Here is a 25,751-nt window from a genome sequence, read left to right as displayed (position 1 = left end):
GATGAGGTTATGGAATACCTAGAGGTGCAAGGCAAGATAGGCCCAAGCCAGCATGGTTTCGTGAAGGGAAGATCCTGCTTGACCAACCTATTGAAGCTTTTTGAGGAAATCTCAGGTAGGGTGGATAAGGGAGAGGCTATGGATGTTGTGTACTTAGACTTTAAAAAGGCCTTCAACAAGGTGCCGCACAAGAGGCTGATTAATAAGATGAGAGCTCATGGAATTACAGGTAGGATATTGGAATGGGTGGAGCATTGGCTGGTAGGTAGAAAGCAAAGGGTGGGAATAAAGGGATCCTGTTCTGGTCGGCTACCGGTTACTAGTGGCATTCCACAGGGGTCGGTGTTGGGGCCCCTTTTTACTTTGTACATTAATGATTTGGATTATGGAGTAAATGGTTTTGTGGCTAAGTTTGCAGATGACACCAAGATAGGTGGAGGAGTAGGGAGTATTGAAGAAATAGGAAGGTTGCAGAAAGACTTAGATAGTCTAGGAGAATGGGCAAAGAAATTCCCGATGAGATTCAATGTTGAGAAATGTGCTGTTGTACACTTTGGAAAAAGAAATAAACGGGCAGATTATTATCTAGATGGGGAGAAAATTCAAAGTACAGAAGTACAAGGGACTTGGGGGTACTTGTGCAGAATACAGAAGTACAAGGGACTTGGGGATACTTGTGCAGAATACCCTAAAGGTTAACCACCAGGTTGGATCGGTGGTAAGGAAAGCGAATGCTATGTTAGCATTCATTTCGAGAGGTATAAAGTTTAAAAGTAAGGAAGTGTTGATGAGGCTCTATGGGGCACTGGTGAGGCCTCATTTGGAATACTGTGCGCAGTTTTGGGTCTCATATCTCAGGAAGAATGTACTGATGTTGGAAAGGGTTCAGAAAAGATTTACGAGGATGATTCCCGGAATGAAAGGCCTTACTTATGATGAGCGTTTGTCGGCTCTTGGACTGTATTCATTGGAGTACAGAAGAACGAGAGGGGACCTCATAGAAACATTTAGAATGTTGAAAGGACTGGACAGAGTAGATGTGGTTAAGCTGTTTCCACTGGTGGGTGAGTCCAGGACTAGAGGGAACAATCTTAGAATTAGAGGGTACCGGTTTAAAACAGAAATGAAGAGAAATTTCTTTAGCCAGAGGGTAGTGAAATTATGGAATTCTTTGCCACATACAGCTGTGGAGGCCCAATCATTGGGGGCGTTTAAGGAGGAGATTGATAGGTATCTAATTAGTCAAGGTATCAAGGAATATGGGGATAAGGCCAGAAATTGGGGCTAGATAGGAATAGTATTAGTTTAGCTCATGGAGCAGACTCGATGGGCCGAGTGGCCTACTTCTGTTCCTTTGTCTTGTGATCTTGTGAGCTACACTACAGCACTACGGTTGACAACGCAACAGACCCTCTCCACAATTTGCAGAGAGATCCACCATATCAGCTCCTATCATATAAACAATTCCAATGACACTGCTTAGTCTGAAAAAATGTAAAAAAATGTAATTTTTTTTACTATAAATGCATGTTGCACTGTCATGCATTGCCACACTGATGCATCATGCAGCAAGTTTCAGCTACTATTCGCCTGTGCATGAAATAAAGGTAAATTACAGTCTCAAACAACCAGAAGGTAGTATTGATCCAATGTAACTTTAAAAGTTTCAAAATTAGGAAGAATGCAAACAACACAGCTTAGGTGAAAACATCACACAATAAAACTCCAGTCACATGAACACTTTAATTTGGTACTGCAGAAGTCCTGAACTGATGGAGGCACTGAAAAGATGGAGCTGCCACTTTCAACAAAGTTGTTGGATAGCGGGCCCAACTACTTGCCCACCTAAACCTGAGGAATACAATCCTACTGTTTAAAAACTGTTTCTAAGCATCCATATCATGAACATTCTCCCCTGGTCCCTCTATACTGATATGGTGATCAAGAAAGCACATCAGTGTATATACTTTCTTAGGCATCTGAGAAGATTCAGTTTGTCCACAAGGATTCTCTCAAACTTCTACAGATGCGCTATAGAAAGTACCCTTATGGGTTGCATTACAGCCTGGCTGGCAACTGCTCTGCTCTGGACTGACAGAATCTGCACAGAGTGGTAAACATTGCACAGTCCATCACAGGCTAGTCACTTCCTTCCATCCAGTCCATTTTCACAGTGTGTTGCATCAGGAAGGCTAATAATATCGTCAAGGATGCCTGGCACCCTGGCCATTCCCCTTCCTCCCTTTTCACCTACTAGGAGCAGATACAGGAGCTTGAAAGCTCAACCAACCAGACTCAAGAACAGCTTCTTCCCCACTGCTATCAGACTTCTGAACTAATCACCTCTTTCACATCCCCTTCCTGGTGTTGCTTTCATGTTTTCAAACTCTTAATTCTACCCCTCTTGGTTTTCTGTTCTTGTCATTCCCTTTTTAGCATTTCCTTTTGCACTGCCTCAGCTTGCACTTCTGTCTCTGCACCATTCTGTTGCTTTGAGCTTGTTGCTGTATTTACTGTGTATTTATTATTACCATGTATACTGTTCACTGTGAACTTCATGCGAGCAAGGAATTTGATTGCACCTTGGTGTACATGACAGTAAAATAATCTAATCTAAGCAAATCTGGACAGGAATTTTAATAAATCAATTAACATTTGACGGCAATCACAGCTGCACCTACTTCTGGGCGCATTCTGGCAGATCCATTCTGGATTGATGCCTTAGATTATTTCCCATCTCCAATCTGAGAGCACCAAGAGCAGATGTAACAATCCTAGTACCTCAACAATGGCCGTCTTATCAATTCATGAGGTTTACGACAATGATTCTTAAAATTCAGAAGGGCCTTCCTCTTCATTATTATCTTGGAACACGAGTTTGAATTTGTGCTGAGTACCTTACGGTGATGAATTATTCCATAGAGAATGTAAAAAAAAAACTGGTGTAGTTCTAATTATTGACAAAGTAGCTAATCCAGTCATTTGCTGGAAATGAAATTTAAGGTTGTTTAACCTTTTTAAGTTTGTAGCAGACTAACCACATTCATGTGGTTTATACTACGCCTACTTAGAAAGACAAAGATCTGACACAGGATTGGTTATTCACTTGTTAATTTGTGGATACCTGGTTTAGATACTGACAAGGGCAAAGGAACATGACATAGTCCACAGGTAATCCAATGTCTTTGTGTGTGGTCTCTGCCTTTGCTACCGGGTATCAGGTTTACAACACTTTAATTTTTTTTCTGAATATTTCACTAAAAACATTTAAATTAAATATTCCTGTACAGATACAAATGATTAGTGAAGGTAAATCACAAAATAAAGTAAATGCTGCATTTCTAGGTCAAATGTACAAGGTATTACTGACCATGGAAAACTAGAGAGTCCATTCCACTCATAGTTTGATTTTTAATCAGCTTAGCACTCCCCAGGATAATATATTCATGCACTTCAACTTTACAGAGTGTGGTGAAATTCATTTTGAAAATAATTGCACAGAATATACAGCCCCACCAGTTGCCCCCACACAGCCTCCCGTCCATACAGAATTATGTCTTCAGGACTGAAATTCAGGCAGTTTCTATGTCTATAAATTATTTTGGAGATGAAGATATTACTATATGGCTTGAAATGACAATGAATGATTTCGATTTACTAGAACTATAACAATAAAAATGAATTAAATACCTCACCAAATTGGAGCAATGCATCTGTACATTACTAATATCCATAACATTAACAATATCATTGCAGCAAATTCACTACATTGTTGCAGTAAATTAACTACAGAAATAACATCATCAATATGTAATTATAGTCAACATATTAGAGGACATGCTTCCCAGAATTAAAATCAATATCCTAAATCTGATCAATATTAAAAAGAATAGAGTACCATTAAAGCAGCAGACCAATCATTCAGTGACTTCAGAAATCACATATATAAACACATTTATATGTTGGAGCCAAGCACAAAAATCATGAAACCGCTATATAGGGTGAATAAGATGGATCAATCTCTCTTCGCTGAGGAGGTCAATAAATAAGGACACAGATTTATGTGATTAATAGAAACAAGGAATCACAGAAAATAGAAAACAGTAATAGACTTTTCAATCCATCACATTTGCTCTCCTATTCAATAAAATTATAGTAGATCCTATACCTCAATATCATATTCAGACACTATCCCAATAATCTTTGATGTCTATTGTATCTAGAAATTCATCTACCTCCTTCTTAAATGTAGTTAATGCTTTGCACTCTGTTATCATATGTGGTAGAGAATTCCACAGGTTAAGCCTCCTCTGGGTGAAAAAATTTCTCCTCATTTCAGTCCATTTTGGAATTTTGTATGTTTCAATGAGATCCTCTAATATTCTTCTAAAACTCTGGTGAATACAGGCCTAGTCAATCCAATTCTTTCTCATGAAGGATAATAGAACAAGAGAGAGCTCAGGAAACAAAAATCAAACAGGTTCGTTGGGGTCTGGAACTCATCGGCTGAAAGGTTGGTAGAAGCAGAAACCCTTAGTCTGTTTGAAAAGTACTTTGTTGAGTACTTAATACCTTGTAGCTTAGAAGGTCATTGACCAAGATCTGGAAAATGGAATCAGGACGGCAGCTTTTTCAGTTAGCATGGAATTGATGGACTAAAAGACTTCTTTTTGAACTGTAAATTTCTATGATTCTATTAAGTGTTTTAAAAATAGTGCTTGTATTCATCCAATGTGTGTGTGAAAATCTCAACATATCAGTGATGCCTTTCCACAATGTGACAGTATTACACAGGCTTAAATATATCTGACTGACTTCTTGCAAACCAAGTTAAAAATCTGCCTGCAGTGCATTGATATGACTGTCACAGGCTAATTGCAATTAACAATATCAACCTTTCTTACTGTGACAACAATGAGCATAACAGAGCAATGGAGAGTTTGTCAACTCAAACACAGTAAATGATGTTAGACAATTGGTAAGTTGTTACCAGCTACCTTTTTTATATGTTTGGAGGCCGAACAAAGATTTATTCAAAGGTCTGTTTCGTTACTTAACTATCATTTATATTAGAAGTGATGAAACATTAACAAATGTTTCTTCTGAATGTCTTCTGATGCTTGAAAAATAGGGCCTTTTTAAATTCATTTTTATCTAGTTAACTTCTATTTTGTTTGGCCAATGTCATTCCTTTCTAATACTTGTTGAAGCAATGTCAAATGTTGCAACTCATTGCACTCATAGAGAAGAATGGAAAGGAAATTATTTTTTGCAGTTAACAAATGTGCAAGTTCCAAAAGAATGTAAAGACTGAAAAGAATTCATCGGCAACATTTCTACAGGAAGCAAAACATTTGTTTTGGATGACATAAAAACAGAAAATTCTGGAAACACTCAGGTCAGGCAGCATCTGTGAGAAAAGAAACAAGAGTTAACGTTTCAGGATCCACAAATGTTGCCTGACCTCCTGAATGTTTCCAGCATTTTCTGTTTAAATGTAGATTTCCAGTATCTGCCATTTTCTTTTAATTTTCATTCACTTTGAGTGTTCTTTTATTAGTGCAGTTCACTTTGCTGTGAGTAGTTTTAAAATCCTCCCTTTTGTACATCTAATTGGACGTTGGCAAACAAAGAGATCAATTTTACCTTGGAGAAAGCAAATTGCTTCCCATTGTTTTCCATAGAAGAGTGAAGGGATGGCTCAAAATGCTTTGAATCCTCTTTTACATCTAACATCCCATTTTACTTAGTATTGAATTAGGTTGTATATTCAAGTGTATAGTTGGAAATCTAGGACACTCTACAAAAACACCAAATCTCTGACCTACCCTTACATCCAAAGCTCTGGTAGTGTGATAGAAATCCAGGCTATTCTCCTTTATGCCTGGTTACACAATCAAGATTTGTTGGCTGGTCATTCTAGGGTATCCTGACCATTCAAACATACAATTGACAGAATTCCAAGCACATCCTATTTTCTTCAGATTAGGATGTGAAGTGCAAAGCAAAGCAGGATTCAAAGCACTTTCAGCCACCTCTTTGTTCTCCCGCGGAAAAGAATGGGAAGTGACGTATCGTCCTCAAGATAAATAGGATTCAATTGCTGCAGACAATCACAGCCTAAACTCCACTTCCTCAACACTTGAGCCTTCAAGAATGTTGTAATTTGTTTGGCTGTACAATCCACCTATGCACAACACCTCCCAAACTACCCACCCATCTACCTGTCAATTACCACCTGCTCCACTTGCAGCAGAGTCAGTCCTATACTGGCCTTATCTTGACCTCACACTCAACATCAGCAAGAGCAAGGAATTGATTGTGGAATTCAGGAGGGGGATGTTAGGACAACACACACCAGTCCTCATTGAGGGGTCAGCAGTGGAAAGGGTGAGCAGCTTTATGTTCCTGGGTGTCAACATCTCCAAGGATCTATCCTGGGCCCAACACTTTGGTGCAATCATGAAGAAGGCATGCCAGCGGCTCTACTTTGTTAGGAGTTTGAGGAGATTCAGTATGTCACCAAGGACTCCTACATACTTCTATAGATGTACGGTGGAGAGCATTCTGCCTGGTTGCTTCACTGCCTGGTATGGAGGCTCCAATGCACAGGATTGCAAGGGGTTGCAAAGGATTGTAGATCTAGCCAGCTTCATCTTGGCCACAACTCTCCCCACCATAGCGGATATCTTCAAGAGGCAGTGCCCCAAGAAGGTGGCATCCATCACTAAGGATCCTCACCATCCAAGACATGCTCTCTTCTCATTACTACCATCAGGGAGGGGGTACAGGAGCCTGAAGACTCACACTCAACGATTCAGAAACAGCTTCTTCTCCACCATCAGATTTCTCAACAGTCCACGAATCCATGAACTCTACCTCATTATTCCTTTTTTTTTTGCACTATTTGTTTTTGTAATTTATAGTAAGTTTTGTCTTTGCACTGTACTGCTGCTAAAAAAAGCAAATTTCACATCATATAAGTCAGTGATTAATAAATCTGATTCTGATTATCAATCAGCTCAGAACCCACAGAACTGAAATGGAAACAAGTCATCCTCAATTCCAGGCACTGCTTAAGAAGATCTAACTGCATTTTACTAGAAATAAATTTATGCAATTAAAATAAATGTTCCTTTTGAAATGCAAGTGACACAGGATTGCAGAGAAACAAGTCTGTCCCATCAAACCAGAAGAAACCGATTTCAAAGGCTATGGGCAACCGTTAAATGCAATCTGCACTTTCGCATGTACAACAGGAAATTGTTTCACAATGCATCAGATAATGTGGAAACATGAACACTGCCAGACATACAGCAAGGCTATCAATCAGCAATACGATGCACATGTGAATTCACTGCCACAGCATTTTGATGCTGTTCAGAAGCTGGCACAAAAAAGGGGCCGTCTTGATCTTAAACTGAGCCACTGTTCATGAATCTACCAGAAGAAAACCAGCATACCTTTTGTGAGGGACCCCATGTGTCCAATGTTTTAGTTAAGGTTTCCCATTTTCTTTTGATCTTGCCCTCAACCATTCCAATTATTTCTCCAAATGTCCACACCCAACAGCACAATGTCCCATCATCTGTTGTAGACATGTGGTGCTCATTTCCATTTCCAACCTGCCTGTCTCAACAAGTATCAGTTCCCATTAAAAAATTGCTGCTGGAAGAGCTCCCACCATGGCAGGAGATTGCACTTAAAAGTTTGTGTTTCTCACATAAGGTTGAAGGCCCAACACTCTCCAAAGAAACTGAGCAAAATGGCCTGATGCTTGCTATTATAATGCAAGTCTTCAGGCAAAGAAGAATTTCTAGGCATAAAATTTTCTGTTACTTTTTTCGTCTCCATCAGATCACTCTACACTTCACATGTGGAAAAGGACAGCAAATTCGTCAGCAAATTGCTTCAGGGCACACCCTTTTTGCCTCAGCAAGTAATTCTATTACATTCATTTGTCATGCACTTTGGAATATTTTCTTGCATTTAACATCATCACACAAATACATATTGTTTGTGTAAGAGTTCCAATGGCATTTATTTGGCTCTCCAGATAATAAACAGAATCCAGAATTTGAGGTTCGACAAATTGTGCAACAATGCTGCAGATGCGTTTCAAGGGAGAAGTACTGCCTCAAATAAAAATAATTAAATTGCTCGTGTAAAATTAAATGCTTTCTTGAAACTAAATTTCAGCTTCAATAATAATATGCAGCATTTTCAGAGCCATTTCATGCTGTGTCAGATAGTTGACAATTACTTCTTTCATATAAGAGCAGAATATCGATGAAACAGCTTTGAAAAAGAACTGCACCAAACAGGCATTTATCTGAAGCATCCACCAGAAATCAGGTGGAAAAAAAAGAAAATTTTTCTTATTTGACTTAAAGAGAAGTCCATAAACATCTACATTGTCTTAATGATCAAGTTCATTGATTGTTTACTGTAGCTGCAGTGGAAAAGTACATCAGGTATGATACTGAATCAACACTGCAGTGTTATTCAACAAAATAAATTATTTTAAACTGTAAAATATGTCAGGGACAAAGTATAAATTTTACTAACCAGTGAGAGTCAAAATACATCCAAATATTTTACCACACAGCAAGCAAATTATGAAGAATGAAAGATTGGGATTATTGAAGGAACAAGTAGGAACTAAAATTGATAGTCCGAAGAATTCTGAACTTCACATGAGTGTATGAGATGTTAAGTCCTTAATGGTCTGTGTTGAGTGACTTAATACAAAGTGAGGCAGCAGTACAATCTCTATATTGTTCTTAGTACTCTGGATTAGGGAAAAGTAAATCATTACACACACTTCTAATCATTGTCCAGTGATCATGTCCCCTGCCTTTAGATCCCTGCTTCCAATTCAGGAAGTTTCATGTACAGTAAATAGTCATTTCTTTTATACGTATTGAGACATTAACTAGTGGGGTCCTGTGTAAATAGTGAGCAATAAATAATGGTACACAAGGACAGATCATAACACTATAACTGCATCCCTCAAGAGAGTCAACATCTGCTGTGGCATAAACAAGCAAAAAAGAATTGGAAACAAATGAATTCTTTTTAAGCACCGTCACAAAGATAGCATTACAAGAACATGTCCAGATGACCGAAGAAGGGACTAATCTAGCTGCATTATGGATTTATGCCTCATGAATATGGCTCATGTAGCACGTTGTTATAGTCCAAGCTTATTCCTAGCATTTCCACAGGCCATACTGTGTTTTCAAGGGATCCAAGGTCAGTCTTGCTCAATCATTCAAGCTAATGAAGGCTGAACCTAATAACTACTTGGCATACTCAGATCTTTGCAGACTTATTTCATTCATCTGCTGAATAAATCAAAAATAACTATCAGCCATCAGACAACAGAGGAAGTAGCTTAGAGTAACCATTTATTATTGAAAGCCTGGAGTAGCAGAAAAATAGAAAATGTGCTGAACTGCACTGAAAGCAATTGCTTACCATTCATGCACACATCTCCATCAGCATGCCAATCACAATCTTATCACTTTTTAAAGAAATAAACAATAAACCAAGCTGCTCAATTTAATTTTCTCCTACGATCACTCTTAGCACATTTGCTGGGCTTGACTTTTGATATAAAGAAAATAACATTCCAGTTCTGATACAACTTTGGGGGGAGAAAAGCACACTAAATTGGGATCCTGACTGTCAAGCTAGTGGGAGGAGGAGGAGGGGGCAGGCCCGTGAAATCAAATGGCCTCTGAGTGGAAAGTAGATCTTTACCAGCAGACTGCAAGAATAGGATTGGCTACGGCAGCAGTCAACTAACTTGTTAACACTTGAGGAGAAACATGCAGCAATTTTCCAAGTTCTCTTGGAAAACAGTCCGTGGTCTGAATGAGGTTACATCATTGGGGGTACTTAAAGAGGAAGCAGATATATTTTTGAAAGATCAAGGAATTGACGGCAATGGGGAACTTGCACAGATGAAGAGATGAGGCCCAAGGCAGATAATATTGAATGATATGGTGAGCTTGAGGAGCCAAGTGGCTGACTCCTGCCCTTATTTTATTATGTTTGTATGTTCTCTCTGTCACTGTCACATATACGGAAGTTGTGCGCTGCTGTCCTTGACTTTCCACTCAGTCACCAATAGCCTGTCCTGGTCCAACCACGTCGACTCCATGGCCAAGAAAGCTCACCAGCGCTGTACTTCTTCAAGAGGCTAAAGAAATTTGGCATGTCCCCTTTAACCCTCACCAATTTTTAATCAGTGCACCATAGATAGCATCCTATCCGTATGCATCATGGCTTGGTATGGCAACTGCTCTGCCCCTGGCAGAAAGAAACTGCAGAGAGTTGTGGATACAATTCAGCATAGCACAGAAACCAGCCTCCCCTCCATAGACTCTGTCTACACTTCTCGCTGCCTCGGTAAAGCATCCAGCATAATCAAAGACCCCACCCAGCCCTCTCTTCTCCTTCCTCCCATTGGGCAGAAGATACAAAAGCCTGAAAACACATACCACCAGGCTCAAGGACAGCTTCTATCCTGCTGTTATAAGACTATTGAATGGTTCCCTAGTACGATAAGATGGACTCTTGACCTCACAATCTACCTCATTGTGACCTTGCACCTGACTGTCTACCTGAACTGTACTTTATCAATACTGTAACACTTTACTATCGTTTTACCTTGTACTACCTCAATGCACTGTTGTAATGAATTGATCTGTACGGACGGTGTGCAAGACAAGTTTTTCACTGTACCTCAGTACATGTGACAATAATAAACCAATTTACCAATAAAATGAACAGATGGAAAATCATGGTAGTACAGGATCAATTGACATAGAGTGCTGGTGAATGAGGCTCCCTGCTGGTAACACAAGTAAATAGAGATCAAAGGATTTTAAAGTTTTTGGAAAACCACTAACATTTAGGAAGGCAGAAAAATTAGAGACTACGGAAAGCTTTCAATATGAGGAAGAAGATTTTGAAATCAAGGTGCTGGTCATGTCCATAAGTCAAAATCCACCAGCCTTTACTGTCTGGATTCACATAAGAAGAATAAACATTGGAGAAAAATATTAAAGGTTTCTAGTATTCAATAAATAGCACTGCTATTTTATTCATATTGCCATTAAAATAAGGAAAGGGAAAGAAAGGTAGATTTTAAAAAATGGATCATAGGGTCACTAAGAGAGAGGAGGTGACCATTCAGCCTACTGAGTCCACACCAGCTCTCTTTAGACTAATCCAGTTAGTTCCATTCTCCCACTCTTTCACTGTAACCCTGCAAGAAAGATGTGCCTATCCAATTTCCTGTTGAAATCATTCATTGTTTCCAACTCCACCGCCCTCAGAGGCAATAAGATCCAGGTGATGCTTATAATTCATTTATGTAGTTGTAGAGGATTTCAAATAGTTCTAAAAAACGAGTTCACTTCCTGTAAACATATTTTCAGTACACTCCATTGACAACTGTGTAAAGAGTCCACTGTCAACTTGGTGTGCAACATTTTGTAAACAGTATTGTTCATTGCTATGTAAATATTCATACAAATTATATCAGTCTAACAGAAGTTGTAAGGATCATTTCCTTTACTTTGCAAAACTGTAATATGCAGTAATAATAACTGCATAACTCACATCAAAAGCATTGTTGTGAGAAAATTCTGCATGATTCATCTCACTTTATTAAAAAAAACTGAACCTAAATAAAAATTAATAAAGACAATTTCATTATAATCTGCTTCACTGATGAAAATAATAATCTGAAAATACAAAAGCCAAAAACTACGGATGCTGAATCAAAACAGAAAATGCTGCAGATATTCAGCAAGTTAGGCAGCATCTACGGAAAGAGAATCAGTTAATATTTCATGTCTGTGACCAGTTTCATGAATGAATGACAATCTGAAATATCAACTGTTTCTCTCTCCTAATTGAAATTATTTTACCATACATGAATTTACATAGTCTCATTTTGTACTTAAGTGGTAAAAAAAACGTCATCCATTGAATGCTTCTGAGCATGCTCCAAAGGTATAAAAATTTTCAGTGATTAGTGTGATAATTCCGACCAGGATACTTTTCAATTTTTCCCACTTTTCACATGTTAGAGAGCTGGTTCACCAATAATAGCAAAAACAGGGTTAAACTGATGCAACCTGCATCAGCTGTTGCCTTCAAGAAAGTAAGGAATTGGAAGGGGGAGTTGGATAATAATCCTTTTGTGTATTAACATTAATCCAAGTTAAAGAACATAAAGAGACAAAAGAGACTGCAGATCCTGGAATCTAGAGCAAAGAACAAACTGCTGGATGAACTCAGTGGGTCAGGCAGCATCTGTGGAGAGAAATGGACAGTCGACGTTTCAGATCAAGATGATCCCTGTCACCATCCCATGTTCGGAAACTGAACGCTGTTGCTCTTGATTTTACACTCAGTAAAATGAACAGGTGAAGGGCCTCGACCTGAAATGGCACCTGCCTACTTCGCTCTACAGATGCTGCCTAACCCGCTGAGTTCCTCCAATAGTTTGTTAATTTTTGCTGTTGGAGAACATACAGCGTATCTGTGGAGTTTTTCAGGACTTCATATGGGTGTGAAAAAAAAATCAGTTGCTTCAAAAGAATATTTTCAGTAACTGTAGATTACATTGGACTGCCATTCTCTAATTTTAAAATGATGTTGACTTAAAATGTGTCCACTTATTCACAATGGTCAAATTCCACCAAATGAATGCCAATTGCTTCGGTAGGTCCCAAGGTTGATATGAAGAGGCTTGATTTTCAATTGGGTGCAAATCACTACACCTTATACTTGAGGAAATGTCCTGTTTTATGGAACTAATGCTTCTTTTCCATAGGAAACTTTCCATAGGAAACTTTATCAGGAGTTGCTTGCTGCAAATACAAGAGTCACTTGCTTAATATCAGCTTGCAAAGCAGATTGTTGGATGTGAATTCAATTCACCGGAGATTAGAAAGATGAGGTACAAAAACGATTCATATTGTAGAAACCTTGCTGTCAATGGAATCAGTCATGACTGCTCCAGGTGGCTTCTGCGAGTTACCCTTCAGCATTTGATGCAAACTTCCGATTGTGAAGTTGAACTTGCAAGTTCAGGTTCTTCTGGGTCATCCAAGTATACACAGGGCGTCCTGTAAGTACAATCCCCATAGAAGTGGCAAAACACCTTGCATTTATACGGCACCTCTAATATACGAAACTTTCCCAAGGTACTTAATGAAGCAAGACAAAATAAAACATGAACCATCATCCCTTTTCCCTTTATTCTACTTACCACATCATTCACTTTTCCCCAATTTATCTTTCCTCAAGATCTCATAACCATGAAGTTATGAACCATGTCCAGTCTGAACATAAGTCACATTAGAGATTCTATATATCTTTCAATTGTAATTAATGGTTGTAACTCTTCAATTTTTCTTTGAATGCTTTGCATATTTATGTATATACATTAAACCTCAACTCCAATCTGTTGAAACAACAATTTTTACTATTATTCTGGTTTTCCCATTAAATTTAATCCCATTGGTTTTTCCAAAATTTCTTGTCCCTTCTGCGATGCTTAATTTCCTGCCCCGATTCTTTTGTATTCTTTTTCTTCTCTGATAATAACTCACCATTTATTTCAATTAAGTATTATTAAAAATTCTATCTTCCCTCAGAGCTCAATTTTATTCACACTATAGCACATTAGTTTTACACTCTGTGCAGCAGTTTCAGTCTTTTCCAGTCCTTTTGATTATAGTTTTGCCTTGCTCTAGATCTTATCCTTTGTCCAAAGAATGTAATCCATTCCTACACCTTGCAGGCAGGTGTAGGAAGTGATTTGGGAATTACTACACTTGGTATTTCATTTTTTTAAAATTCAATATTTTACTTTTGAAACACCTTCTGCAAAACTTCATGCTTACTTCAGCCATTTGTTCCAACATGGACCACAACTGTTGACTAATCTCTGCTTTTTTTCTACCCATTCCGTAATGTCTTTAGCTCTGTCATTGGAGTGCAACATGCTATTTGGAATTCTTAGTAATGATTGCAAAAAATAACATCCACCCTCTTGCCAAAATCTCCCATAAAATTACTTTCTTCTGTCTCTCACCATGCTCTCCAATCGTCATGGTAGTTAAGTTATGCTGAAATGACCACTCTTTCCAAGTAGAGACACAGTTTAAGTCATACTCTTCTAACACAGGGAGAACTGGACAGCTCCAATAACTCTAAATTCTCTCCATCTCTACATACCTAACTGATAGTCACATAGAACATAGAACAGTACAGCACAGAACAGGCCCTTCAGCCCACAATGTTGTGCCAACATAGCTAATCCGTCCTACCTGCAGAATGCCCATATCCCTCCATTTTCCCCTCATTCATGTGCCCATCCAAGCCCCTCTTCAGAGCCCCCAATGAATTTGCCTCCACCACCCTAACAGGCAATGCATTCCAGACATCCACCACTCTCTCAGTACAAAATGTACCCTTTACACCTGTTCTGAACCTACCCCCTCTCACCTTAAATTCATGCCCTCTGGTATTGGATCACTCAATAGTGGGAAAAAGATATTGTTTTTAATAAATATCTTTCTAATTTCACATCTTTCATATTACACCATAACCTCAGATAGCAAGCACTTTCCCTGAGAAGGCCCATTTGCAATACTAAAAAATATATTTTTGAAGTTCATGAAATGTATGGCACTAACACTTAGGAATTCAGGAAGACAAATGAGAGAACACAGAGTTTTCAGCACAAGGAAGAGAATTTTGAAATCCCGGTGCTGGTCATGAATCACAACCTCCTGGTACATTTCCATTGCGAGTCTGGTGGGAGAACACTGCAAGGTCCTGAACTGAGGCTAAAGTCAAGAAACTTCTGCTTCACACGTGAAAGAGCCTCCATCCAACTTAATAAGAAGCTTGGCTTCAACATGTGCACCTTAAGACTAATTCTGTAAGGTGGGGTGGGGGTGGGGGGGTGCCTCCAATTTTCCAGACTAGAGAAATTGGGGGTCAGGGTGTGTACAACTAAGATAAGGAGGTCCATTACCCTCAGGAATTAGAGTTCTGGGGGCCATACTGGAACTCACCCAGTTCTTTTCTAATGATAGGGTTATACCAACCCACTGCCCCCATCTCCTGCATCTCCCATCCCATCCCGGCCCTCCCTCCTCCCCCACTGCCAACCCTCTGGCCAACCTTTAGGCTGCAATTTTCTTTCTGATCACAATCAGAACCAAAGGAATCATATATTAATTCTGTTTTGTTATACTTGATTTTTGTGAGGTGTGCTGGGAAGATGTGAGGGAACCATTAATCCATGTATCTTAGAACCTCAGATCTCAATTTTCACACTTAAAAGTTATCTGAGTCAACATATTTCATTTTAATTTAAAGAAATTAGTTCATTGATTTGTAGAGAAGAGAATTAATAGCAAAGTGAGAAAAATTCCTTTATGCCATGTGGTTGGAATCTGGAATGCATTGCCTGCAGATGTGGTGGATGCAGGTTCCCCTGTGGCCTTCAAGAGGGAACTGGTTAAGTATATGGTGAGGAAACATTTGCAACACTACACTATGAGGTGGTGAAAACAGTGAATTGCTCTGGTACAGAGCAACAAACAATCTGCTGGAGGTACTTAGTGAGTCGAATAGCATCTGTGGGAGGAAAGGACTTGTCGATGTTTCGGATCCAAACCCTGCATCAGGACTCTAAACACCATCTGTGGAAGGAAAGGAATTTAATTCTTTTCCTCCCACAGTTGCTGCTCGACCCACTGAGTTCCTCCAGTCTCTTGTGTCTCCTCTGCTCTGGTAGATTTCCTCTGTGCTCTAACCATTCTCTGATTTTATGATCCCATGATTTAAAGTACTCTGGACTGGGTCAATGTAAATTTCCTGAAATTTGAATGAGCTAATTTTGGTTATTTTGTGAACACTTGGCTGCACTACATCCAGACAGATTTGCACAAAACATCCACACTGAACAGAACTTTCCACATTTTCTTGATGATTGAATTGTTCATATCGTATGTTGTTCCATACACAAAAATATATTTTATTTTTACATCAGACGTAACATTGCTGAACTGTAGACTTAAATATATTTCTTATTTTCGAAACATTAACTGTTGAGAAAATTCTGGTACTCATATGCAAGTTCCTCAGACGTTATAAGAGAAATGAGCATTGTTCAACCTCCTGAGCAGTCTGAGACCTGAGGAAAATCTGCCACTGAGAACCATTTGAATGGAACATAGGATTAGTGGGCACTCAACAAGCAGTTTGGTGCAGCTCACTGTGTGGAGCATGCTGCACGCCAGCTAGTTCAGCTGAGGAGCTGGCCTGCAAGTAGTTCCCACTTATGGAGAAGGACTGAACCAGTGGTGGTAAAGTGAAGTAAAGTTGTCCCTGGGCAGACAATGAGGCTGTATTGTGGAGGACCGTGGCTGTCACGTGACAGCACTGCCCATTACCTGGTCAAAAGACACACCACTGTCAATCAAGGTCTGACCTTGATTGGCCTTCTTGAACTACCTGGGCTGGACCCCCCAGCCCTCTAGCACTATAAAAAGTGCCACGTGCCTGGTTCGTACTTTGATTGCTCCAAGGAATCATGAAACAACGCTGGAGAGACTGTTGGTAAGGTGTGCACTTCAACAGGGTTAGGAGCGTTCTAAGTTAGTATTCCTGGTAGTGTAGAGCCATGCCTGCACTGAGTCAAGGGATGGCGGGTATCGTATTGCTTTTCCTTGATTGTTTGTACCCAGTTCATTGTGCGTGCGTGTGTGTATTTTACCCTTGTTGCGATTTTCCGACGCTCGCTATCACCAGTGTGTGTGTGTGTGTGTGTGTGTGTGTGTGTGTGTGTGTGTTGCCCACATTACCTTTTCCCCACATTTGTCTTTGTAAATAAATCATTTAACTCTAAGGCTGTGTTCAGAGTCCTTGTCCTTTGAAACCTCGAACCTGTTTCACAACAGGGGCACAATCTTGTCTTGGAACCAGCAGACACATTCCAGCCACCCTTGGCACGACAAGGGTTTGAAAATGTTTTGTGACCATTTTGAAGAATTCTCCAGCAGCCCCTTTTAAGATCATCGGACAGGATGCTGAAGTTCCGGTGTGAATACCCAGAGCTTACTAAAGGCAAGCGCTGCCCATTTATACTGGAATTACACCAAGAGTTCTGACAGCATAGACCCCAGTTAACATAGCTAAATATCCTAGTACCTGTATCAGGGTGGGTTTATCACCCATTTAGATGCCTGCCTCATTACAAATATATATGGGCTTTAGACCAGCCAAGATATCTGCCACCTCAGAGTTATATTATAAACTCCTGGCGACTTTTCTCAGGTACAAAACTGACAGTCATGTTTTTAATTTCACTTTCTCCTTTCTCATGATTTTTGGAGCTGAATCAACCAAAAGGCCTTCTTTAAACTTTAACTTCTTTGAAACATTTCATTATAAACTATGGTGACGCGAGAACGTGAAATTCAAAGAATTCATGTCAGCAGTAACTGAAACTTTATCATCTGAAATTAAGATGATCAGATTTCCTCAGGAAACATACTTACAAAAGGATTACAAAACATACTTATGAAATAGATTATGGAGTTTTTTTCTCAGGATTAATCTTGTTTTTAGATCACAGGCATGCTATTTTACAAATAATAGACACAAATTAATTGAAAATAAAAATATCAGACATAGCCTCAAAATTTAATTTAAGTGTAATATCTACCATTTCAAGGTTAGTTTTCAGGAACGGATTACATTTAATCCAAAAAGAAGATTATGACAGATGCCTTGAACTCTAATCCTCACCAACTTCATGGGGACTCATTGCTGAAAATACACTCAGAGTAAAAGGCAAAATTCGATTACATAGCACTGCTAATTTCAATGCTACAAATTTGAAAGAGAAGTTTTCCTGAAGTAAAGCACAGTAAAGAGCCATTTTGACATCATTTCACGACACTCTGGAAATTCAACTAGGCACCGCTTCACCTGAGTCAAAGAAGAATAGCTGAAGTGGAAATCACATCAACAGACATGATTCCTCATGCAATATTCAATTTGGAGCATTGCTGGGAATATTAGAGCATGTCATTTCCAGGAGCTGCATTAAAAAATGTCAGCTGCACTCAGGTGAATCATACTTGGATATATTCAGTCCAATTTCATGATGAGCAGAATTTCAACAGGCAATGGTCACTATGCATAAAATTGCTTTTATGCATGATTTGTGTATCAAAAATGGCTGCAGATTGGTCCATTTTTCTGGGGTTAATATTTTTCAAATTAACCAAAAGCTATTTTATTGACCTTCATACTTGCTACTTCTTTGTTAATCAGCGAGAGCGTTCAAGTAGCTGGACAGTTGGCGCATGAGCAGCAGGAAAAGCCGTTTCCAGAATGCACTCCTACTTCTATACCTTGCATCAACATTACCGTGTATTTAACTATTAATTGGAAGTAAAGCAGTGGTAGTGTACTTACAGAACTGCAGGCTGAGGCTCAGGACAGCCAGCAAGGCAGCCACAGCCAGCAGGAATAGAAAACGACTTCGGAATAACATTGTCACACACGTTTTCACACTCCCATTATGACTGGACTTCCAATTCGCTCTCTCCTGTGAAAGCAAATACAGTAAGGCAGTCAGACACGATAAAAAATGAAAATGTCAATTCTCAACGTACAACAATCTAATTGGGTACTGGAAAGAACTCAAAAGAATGAAGCCTCTGTTGCTATGGCAATTTTCCTTACTTTTGAATAGTATTCAATTCTGACTAATGGCTTGCATTTACTCTAGGATAATGTACAGGTACACTTAATTATAAGATCAAACTCTTCAGCTGAGGATTTTCTGTTACATTCTTCTGAAATAAGTGCTGACATGCAAATTTAGCCAAGTTTTGTAAACGTTACTTAGTCTAGTATATGAACATACAAATTAGGTGTAGAAGTAGACCACTTGGCCTCTCAACCCTGCTCTACCATTCAATAAAATCATGGCTAATCTCACTGTAACCTCACATTCACATGCACATCTAGCTACAGTTTCACCCTGCCGATGCTTATCCACCTCTGCCTTAAAAATATTCAAAAAATATTTAGTTTCTACTTTCCTTTAGGAAGGGAATTCCAATTACTCATTCCAATTACTCTGGGACAAAAACAAAATCAGATCATCTTTATCTCAAATGGGTGACCCCCTTATTTATAATCAGTCTAGATTCTCCCACAAAAGGATACATTCTCTCCACATCCATCCTGTCAAAACCACTCAGGAACATATATGTTTCAATGAAACCCTAAAGGTGACAATTAGAAAGAATGACTACAAACACCTATAGACATGAACAGTTAAGTTCTTTTTCATCCACCGTTATCAAATTCAGATACCTCTAAACTTCTAGAATATAACGAGACAGGCAAGCCTTTACTCAAAGATTTTCTATGGAGAGTTAGCAAACAGTCAAGACAGAGAGAGTACAGTTCAGTACCAGACAGCACGCATCAGATACGAAGCCACTAATTTACAGTTGTACTTTTGAACTGATTAAACAAAAGCTTCATATAACGTATGACACATTATGAAGATATTCCAGTGTAAATGACAACTTGAAAAATATGATTTAATTGGGATTACTAAGTCAACAATAGTGTATCTTCCCTGTTTGGTACTCACTAGGAATGGGAATCTGAAATACAGATACTATTTGATTTATTTTATATTAAATGTTATGGAAGCCATTTCTGATCTTCAGACAACATATCACTGCAATCAAAATTTAATTATGCTTAGTGAATGAAATGATATTATAATCATAAATATGCTGGTGTCATTTAATGACAAAAGCAACATTTTTTTTAATAGCAATGAACCATTTAGTTTGGGCATTAATTTTCTTAATTGTGTGCCATCTTTCCATTTAATAGTGTATCATTTAACAATTTTTCTTTTTCCCTCCTTTATCCCTCTGCAATAGATACTGAAATAAAATACAGAGCTTCATGCAAGATCATTTGGAAGTAGTTGCTGAGAACAGGCTTCAATGGCAGAACACAGAGGAAGACCTATACTCAAGGAGTCACATGGATGGATATTAACAAATAAAGGCTTCTCTTTGGCTGAAGGCATTCATTCATCGTCGGATTGCATATGCAGCAAAATATTCTTCCTAGAACTCACCCAAGTAGCTATCCCTTATTCATGAAACCAGGTAATGTATGCTTGAACAAATATTTGCTTCACATAATAAAAGTACAAGTAACGGTCATAAACATAGGGCTCTCTGATGACTCAACTTGAACAGCTGAGGAATATAAACCAGAGAGATCTGGATTAGGTTCATAGTCTGTGCTGAGCAAATTGATCTGAATGAGAGTGATGGTGTCCTAGTGATGTACCCAAGACTGAGCAATTGTGAGACAGTATTCTAGCAAGAAGTCAATGCCTTCAAGAGAGGAATTGGAGATCAAAAACTGATGAGAAAAGGAAGTGAAAAAAAAAGTTTGGCACTTATGCTCTCTAGCCATGTAGCAGATAAATGTAATGGTAAAAACCCAAGTACCAGATTTATTCCCAGGATGCAGGGTCTGAACTGATCTTAGCTGGATCAGCAATTAGGATGACAAGGCCTGAAGAAGAAACAAGGCAAGTGTTCCCATTCATATAGCCTCTATCTGAAAAGCTGTGTGCCAATCACCCCTGATTAATCAAATTCCTCTGCAGTCTGTGCACAAAAATATAAAGAATATTTTTCAAGGGAAGCACTGGTCACTGAACTGGATTCCAAGAAAAGGGCAGTGGCTTTAGAAGAGAAAATTGGCCACAGGTTATCACATGCATTTTTTGGGGTGGATACGGGCATCACTCATAAGGCCAGCATTTATTGCCCATCCCTAATTGCCGTTAAGCCACCATCTTGAACCAATGTCATCCTTCTGATAAAGGTACTCCTAGAGTGTTGGTTGGTCAGAAATTTTAGGATTTAAATCCAGTGATGATGAAGGAATGACAAGCTTGTTCCAAGTCAGGATGTTGTTTTTGGAGTGAAACCTGAAAGAAGCCAAAGAGTAATAGAAAATCCTGCAAAGGGTTCATTAAGACAAACCATCAATAACACAAGATATTTCACCCAAACCTAAATCCAAGGGGTATTCTGCTGCATCATGGAATTTGCTGAACTTCCTATGTGCCAGAAGCTACTCAGACCAGATTAGCAGCATGTTATTCAACCTTGGCATTGGGAAGTATTTCCGCTCACTGTAGGAATACTTGAGCCAAATGAAAAGTTGTACTATTGCCCTGGTTTAGATTAGCAAACAGTGTAGACCAAAAAATCATTGCTCAGAGACATATGGTGTACATAACCACTGAGTCATAAGTGGAGCTTAAACCTTTTATTCTTCTTAATTCATTATTTTTTGAGCCAATGCATACAGTTTATACCAATAAATGCTTTCCCTCAGAGTATTGTTACAAATATTACATGCTATAAGAATGTTCCTGCTCTGAACATCTGCTAGGAGGGCTACACCAAAATGGGATAAAAATCCAAAGCAACAGTTTCTCCAACTTCTGGTAACCCCTCCCCTCTGTTTTCACCCTCCTCCCCCCTTTATTTTCCCTCATTCCCACGGCCCCCTCACCTTGTCTCTTTCCCCTCCCCCACCCTCACGACCTGCCCATCACCCTCCTCTGGTTCCCCACCTCCTTCCCTTTATTTAATGGTCTACTGTCCTCTCCTATCAGACTCCTTCTTCTCTAGCCCTTTGTCTCTTCCATTTATCACCTCGTAGCTTCTCACGTCAACCCTTTCGTCACCCCTCCCCCACCCACCTACCTTCCCCCTCTCACCTGGACTCACCTATCACCTCCCAGTTTATGCTCCTCCCTATTCCCCCCACCTTTTTATTCTGGCTTCTGCCCGCTTTCTCTCCAGTCCTGATGAAGGGTCTCAAACCAAAGCATCGACTGTTTATTGCCCTCCATAGATGCTGCCTGAACTGCTGAGTTCCTCCAGCATTTTGTGTGTGTTGCTAAAAATCCAAAATTCTGCTTTTCTCCTCTTGCACAGATCCGCAAAAGCTTTATACACAAGGACTGGAGGACCTTGCCTATGTAGGGAGACAAGGGAACCAGGAATTGTTCTTTGTAAAAGAATGATTACGGGAAGATTTAACTAAATTGTTCTAAATTAGGAGAAACCGTTTCCACTGACAGGAGGATTAGTTACAAGGGAGCACAGATTTAAAGCTATTGCAAGGGTTCAAAAGGAAAGATAGAAATATTTTTGATATGATTAGGCATACAGATCCAAAAGTACTGCAAATCAGATTTAATAATAACTTTCAAAAGGTAATTGTTTACACACTTAAACATTTGTTGGGCTAGGAAAAAAAGTACAACTAATTGGTTAGTTTTTCCAAGAAGTCAGCACACACATTATGGACAGAATGCTTCATAAAAAACTGGAGCAGTAGGAAGCCAATCAACACTTCCAGTCTATCCTAACATTCAATACGTTCACATCTGATCCAATCTCGGCCTCAATCCCACTTTTCCATTCTCTCCTGATACCCCTTGCCTCCTTTGTAGTTAAATATTTGTCATTCTCCATCTTGAATGTATTTAATGACACTGTCTTCACAGCTCTCTGATAGAACATAGAACACTACAGCACAGTACAGGCCCTTCAGCCCACAATGTTGTGCCGACATTTTATCCTGCTCTAAGATCTATCTAACCCTTCCCTCCCACATAGCCCCCTACCTTTCTATCATTCATGTGTCTATCTAAGAGTCTCTTAAATGTCCCTAATGTATCTGCCCCACAACCTCTGCAAGCAGTGTGTTCCACGCACCCACCACTCTCTTGTGTAAAAAACTTACTCCTGACATCCCCCTTATACGTTCCTCCAATCACCTTAAAATTATGTCCCCTCGTGTTAGCCATTGTTGCACTGGGAAAAAGTCTCTGACTCTTCGCTCTAAAGAGTCACAGCCCTCTTAGAGAAGAAATTCCTCCTCATCTCCATCTGAAATGGGTGACCCCTTATTCTGAGACTCGCTCAGAATCCTGAATGTTTCAGTATGATCACCTCTCATTCTTCTATTCTCCACTGAATACAGGGCCAACCTGCTCAGCGATTCTTCATACATCAACCACTTCATCCCAAGTTCATCTCCAGTGTACTTTCTCTGCATTGTCAACCCTCTTCCTTAAATATGCAGTCCTCCAATGGTGGTCTCACTAGGCCCCTGGAAAGCTGCATCAAAACCTCCCTACTTTTGTCCTCCATACCTCTTATAATAAAAACCATTCTGTGCCAGAGTCAACTTTTATCTGTCAAGTTCCAGAAATGCACCTCAACATGTTTTACAATGTTAAATCAGCTACACAAATGGAACTTGTTGTATAATTTTTTATACATTTTATATTAGCCTACTTTGCACTCTTACATACTAAAGGGATTGTTCCAAGAAGTGATTTTAATTGGAGATCTTATTGGTTATAAGGGGCTTAATTAAAGATGCAGCCAAGGAATGTTGGAAGGTAGAAGGGTTGTGAATCTTTGAATTGCCAAGTAGATGTCAGCAGAAAATAATTATATCCCCCCCGAGAAATACCGAAGTGGCTGACTGGCAAGAATGGTGTTATTTAGCTTATACTTTACAATAAGTCTTTAGTTTAAAAAAAGTACTTTTTGTCCTTGATATTAAAATTTATGCCAAACTAAAATTGTTCATTGTCCCCTTCACTTAGATGTCTTATTCCAATTTATTATTTATTACTCTATTCAGGAAGTGGTGCAATTTGCATAATGCAAGCTTTGCAAAGTATAATAGCCAGGATATTGTTAATATTACTTTAAGAATGTTCTAAAACTATTGCATCTCATGGATTTTCTTTGATTAAAAGACAGCAATAAAGCAGATGGTAAAATATCCGACCATCACAACCAGAAGTGCTCAGTGTAAATTATTAATATCCTCTGCTTTGTGACTTTATCCTCAATCACATAGAATGGAGGATGATTTGTCTCCATGCTGGATTTGTGTACTGTATTCTGAGGTGGATAATGAGGCCAATGTAGGAACCACAGAGTCTTTCACAGCGGGGCAGGTGGGCAGTTTGTATCCGCTCCTTCTGCTGCTTAAGCAGAACCCCGGTGTGTTCCTGATGCACGGACTCAAGGTTCTTAGTACAATTCCAAATGGTCCTTCGCCACTTTGAGTGGTCATGGGCCAAAGATTCCCAGTAGTCAATGGGGATGCTGCATTACATCAAGGAGGCTTTGGGCACATCCTTGAATCTTTTCCTGTGTCCGCCATCTATTCTCTTCTCATGACAGAATAGTGGTGTCTGCTGCCAGGGATGCGAATGATATGGACTGCCCAATATTGTCAACCGAGTGTAACTAGGACCTCTATACTGGGGTCACTGGTCTGAGAGAAGGCTCTGATGTTGGTTTGCTTATCCTTCCAGTGAACCTGGAGGATTTTATGGAGACAGCACTGTGATATTTTTCCAGTGCTTTTGAAGTGCCAGTCATAGGTAGTCCAGGTCCCAAAAGCATATAGAAGGGTAGGGATCACTACTACCTGGTCGACCAGGAAGTTAGTGCCAAGTCTGTGCCAAGTATCCTTTTCCTCAATCAAAGTGTGTGCTGCCACATTTAAGGTAATGGTGCATTTCACCATCAATATATGCCTTCAGCGAGAGGTGGCTCCAAATTTACAGGAAGTGATCTGCATTTTCCAGAGTCTCGGCATTAACCTACTGTCGGAGAGCAGTGTGGTCTAGCAGGGGCAGGTTGGTGAAGGACCTTTGCCATGTGGATGTTGACCATTTCGTACACCTTTTGAATTCATAATGAAATCTCGATCAAAATGAACTTTGCATCTGTGATTCCTTGACACACTGAATCAGGAACTGGTCAGGCACTGAATCTAAACTGGCCGAGTTTTCCTTGATTAGTCATGGTGGCCTTCTGATCCTCATTCACAATTCTAGTAAGGTTCTGCTCATTCTGCAATCTCGTCTTTTTGTCAGAGCAAGCTGAAGCCCTTCCATTTGTCACTCTGTTTACACTCCTTTCCCACCCTTTAAATTAATTATTTCTCCCTCTCCTTCGAAGTCTTTGATGCTGCTTCAGAATTGCAAAAGGTTGAAGGCAAGTACCTCTGATCTTGTGGGTGGACCATACTCAGGGTATTGTGGCATTCAGCCACCAGAAACAAAAACATGAGGTAGGAGCTAGAAGCAACTAAGGCACAGTTCTCATTTTTAGCTTCATTCAAATTTGGCTTGAGAACACTCAGCATAAGTTAAATACCAAACATGCTCTTCCAAGGCTTCTGCTAAATCCACTCGTTAATGAAAATCATTCAACTGTAGCCCATCCAATCATTTACTTAAAAGGAATCTCACCATGAACTCTCCACACTGTTCAGTTTCTGAAACTAAAATAAATTTAACCAAGTCACTACACAAAAGCATAAATCCTCTAAATTAGCACTTGTAAGAGATTTTCCTTGAAGCCTGATCCTGCAAGTAAACTGTTTTACTTATCTTGAACAGAGAGCAAGAAGGATTACATTACATACATTTCATACTTGGCCAGATGAATATAATCAAGGATAATAGAGAAAGTTGTTTTCTGAAATTATTGTTAGAATATAAAGGGAGTGGCCACAGGAATTAATAA

The 25,751-nt window shown here is 39.3% G+C and overlaps 1 protein-coding gene across 4 annotated transcripts in view; it reads right to left on the bottom strand.

The window, feature by feature from the left end:
* The window catches only part of pxylp1 (2-phosphoxylose phosphatase 1), a 152,810-nt gene that overhangs the window by 120,397 nt on the left and 6,662 nt on the right, over positions 1-25,751 (bottom strand). For all 4 annotated transcript variants that reach the window (XM_052018132.1, XM_052018133.1, XM_052018135.1 and 1 more), the window contains one exon: positions 18,529-18,661. In XM_052018132.1, the coding sequence (XP_051874092.1) occupies positions 18,529-18,661 (133 nt within the window). The remainder of the gene's footprint in view (positions 1-18,528; positions 18,662-25,751) is intronic.

This window comes from Pristis pectinata, chromosome 6, assembly GCF_009764475.1.
Source record: "Pristis pectinata isolate sPriPec2 chromosome 6, sPriPec2.1.pri, whole genome shotgun sequence".
In the NCBI taxonomy this organism is placed as follows: Eukaryota; Metazoa; Chordata; class Chondrichthyes; order Rhinopristiformes; family Pristidae; genus Pristis; species Pristis pectinata.
This window is presented reverse-complemented; position numbering and strand designations above follow the sequence as displayed.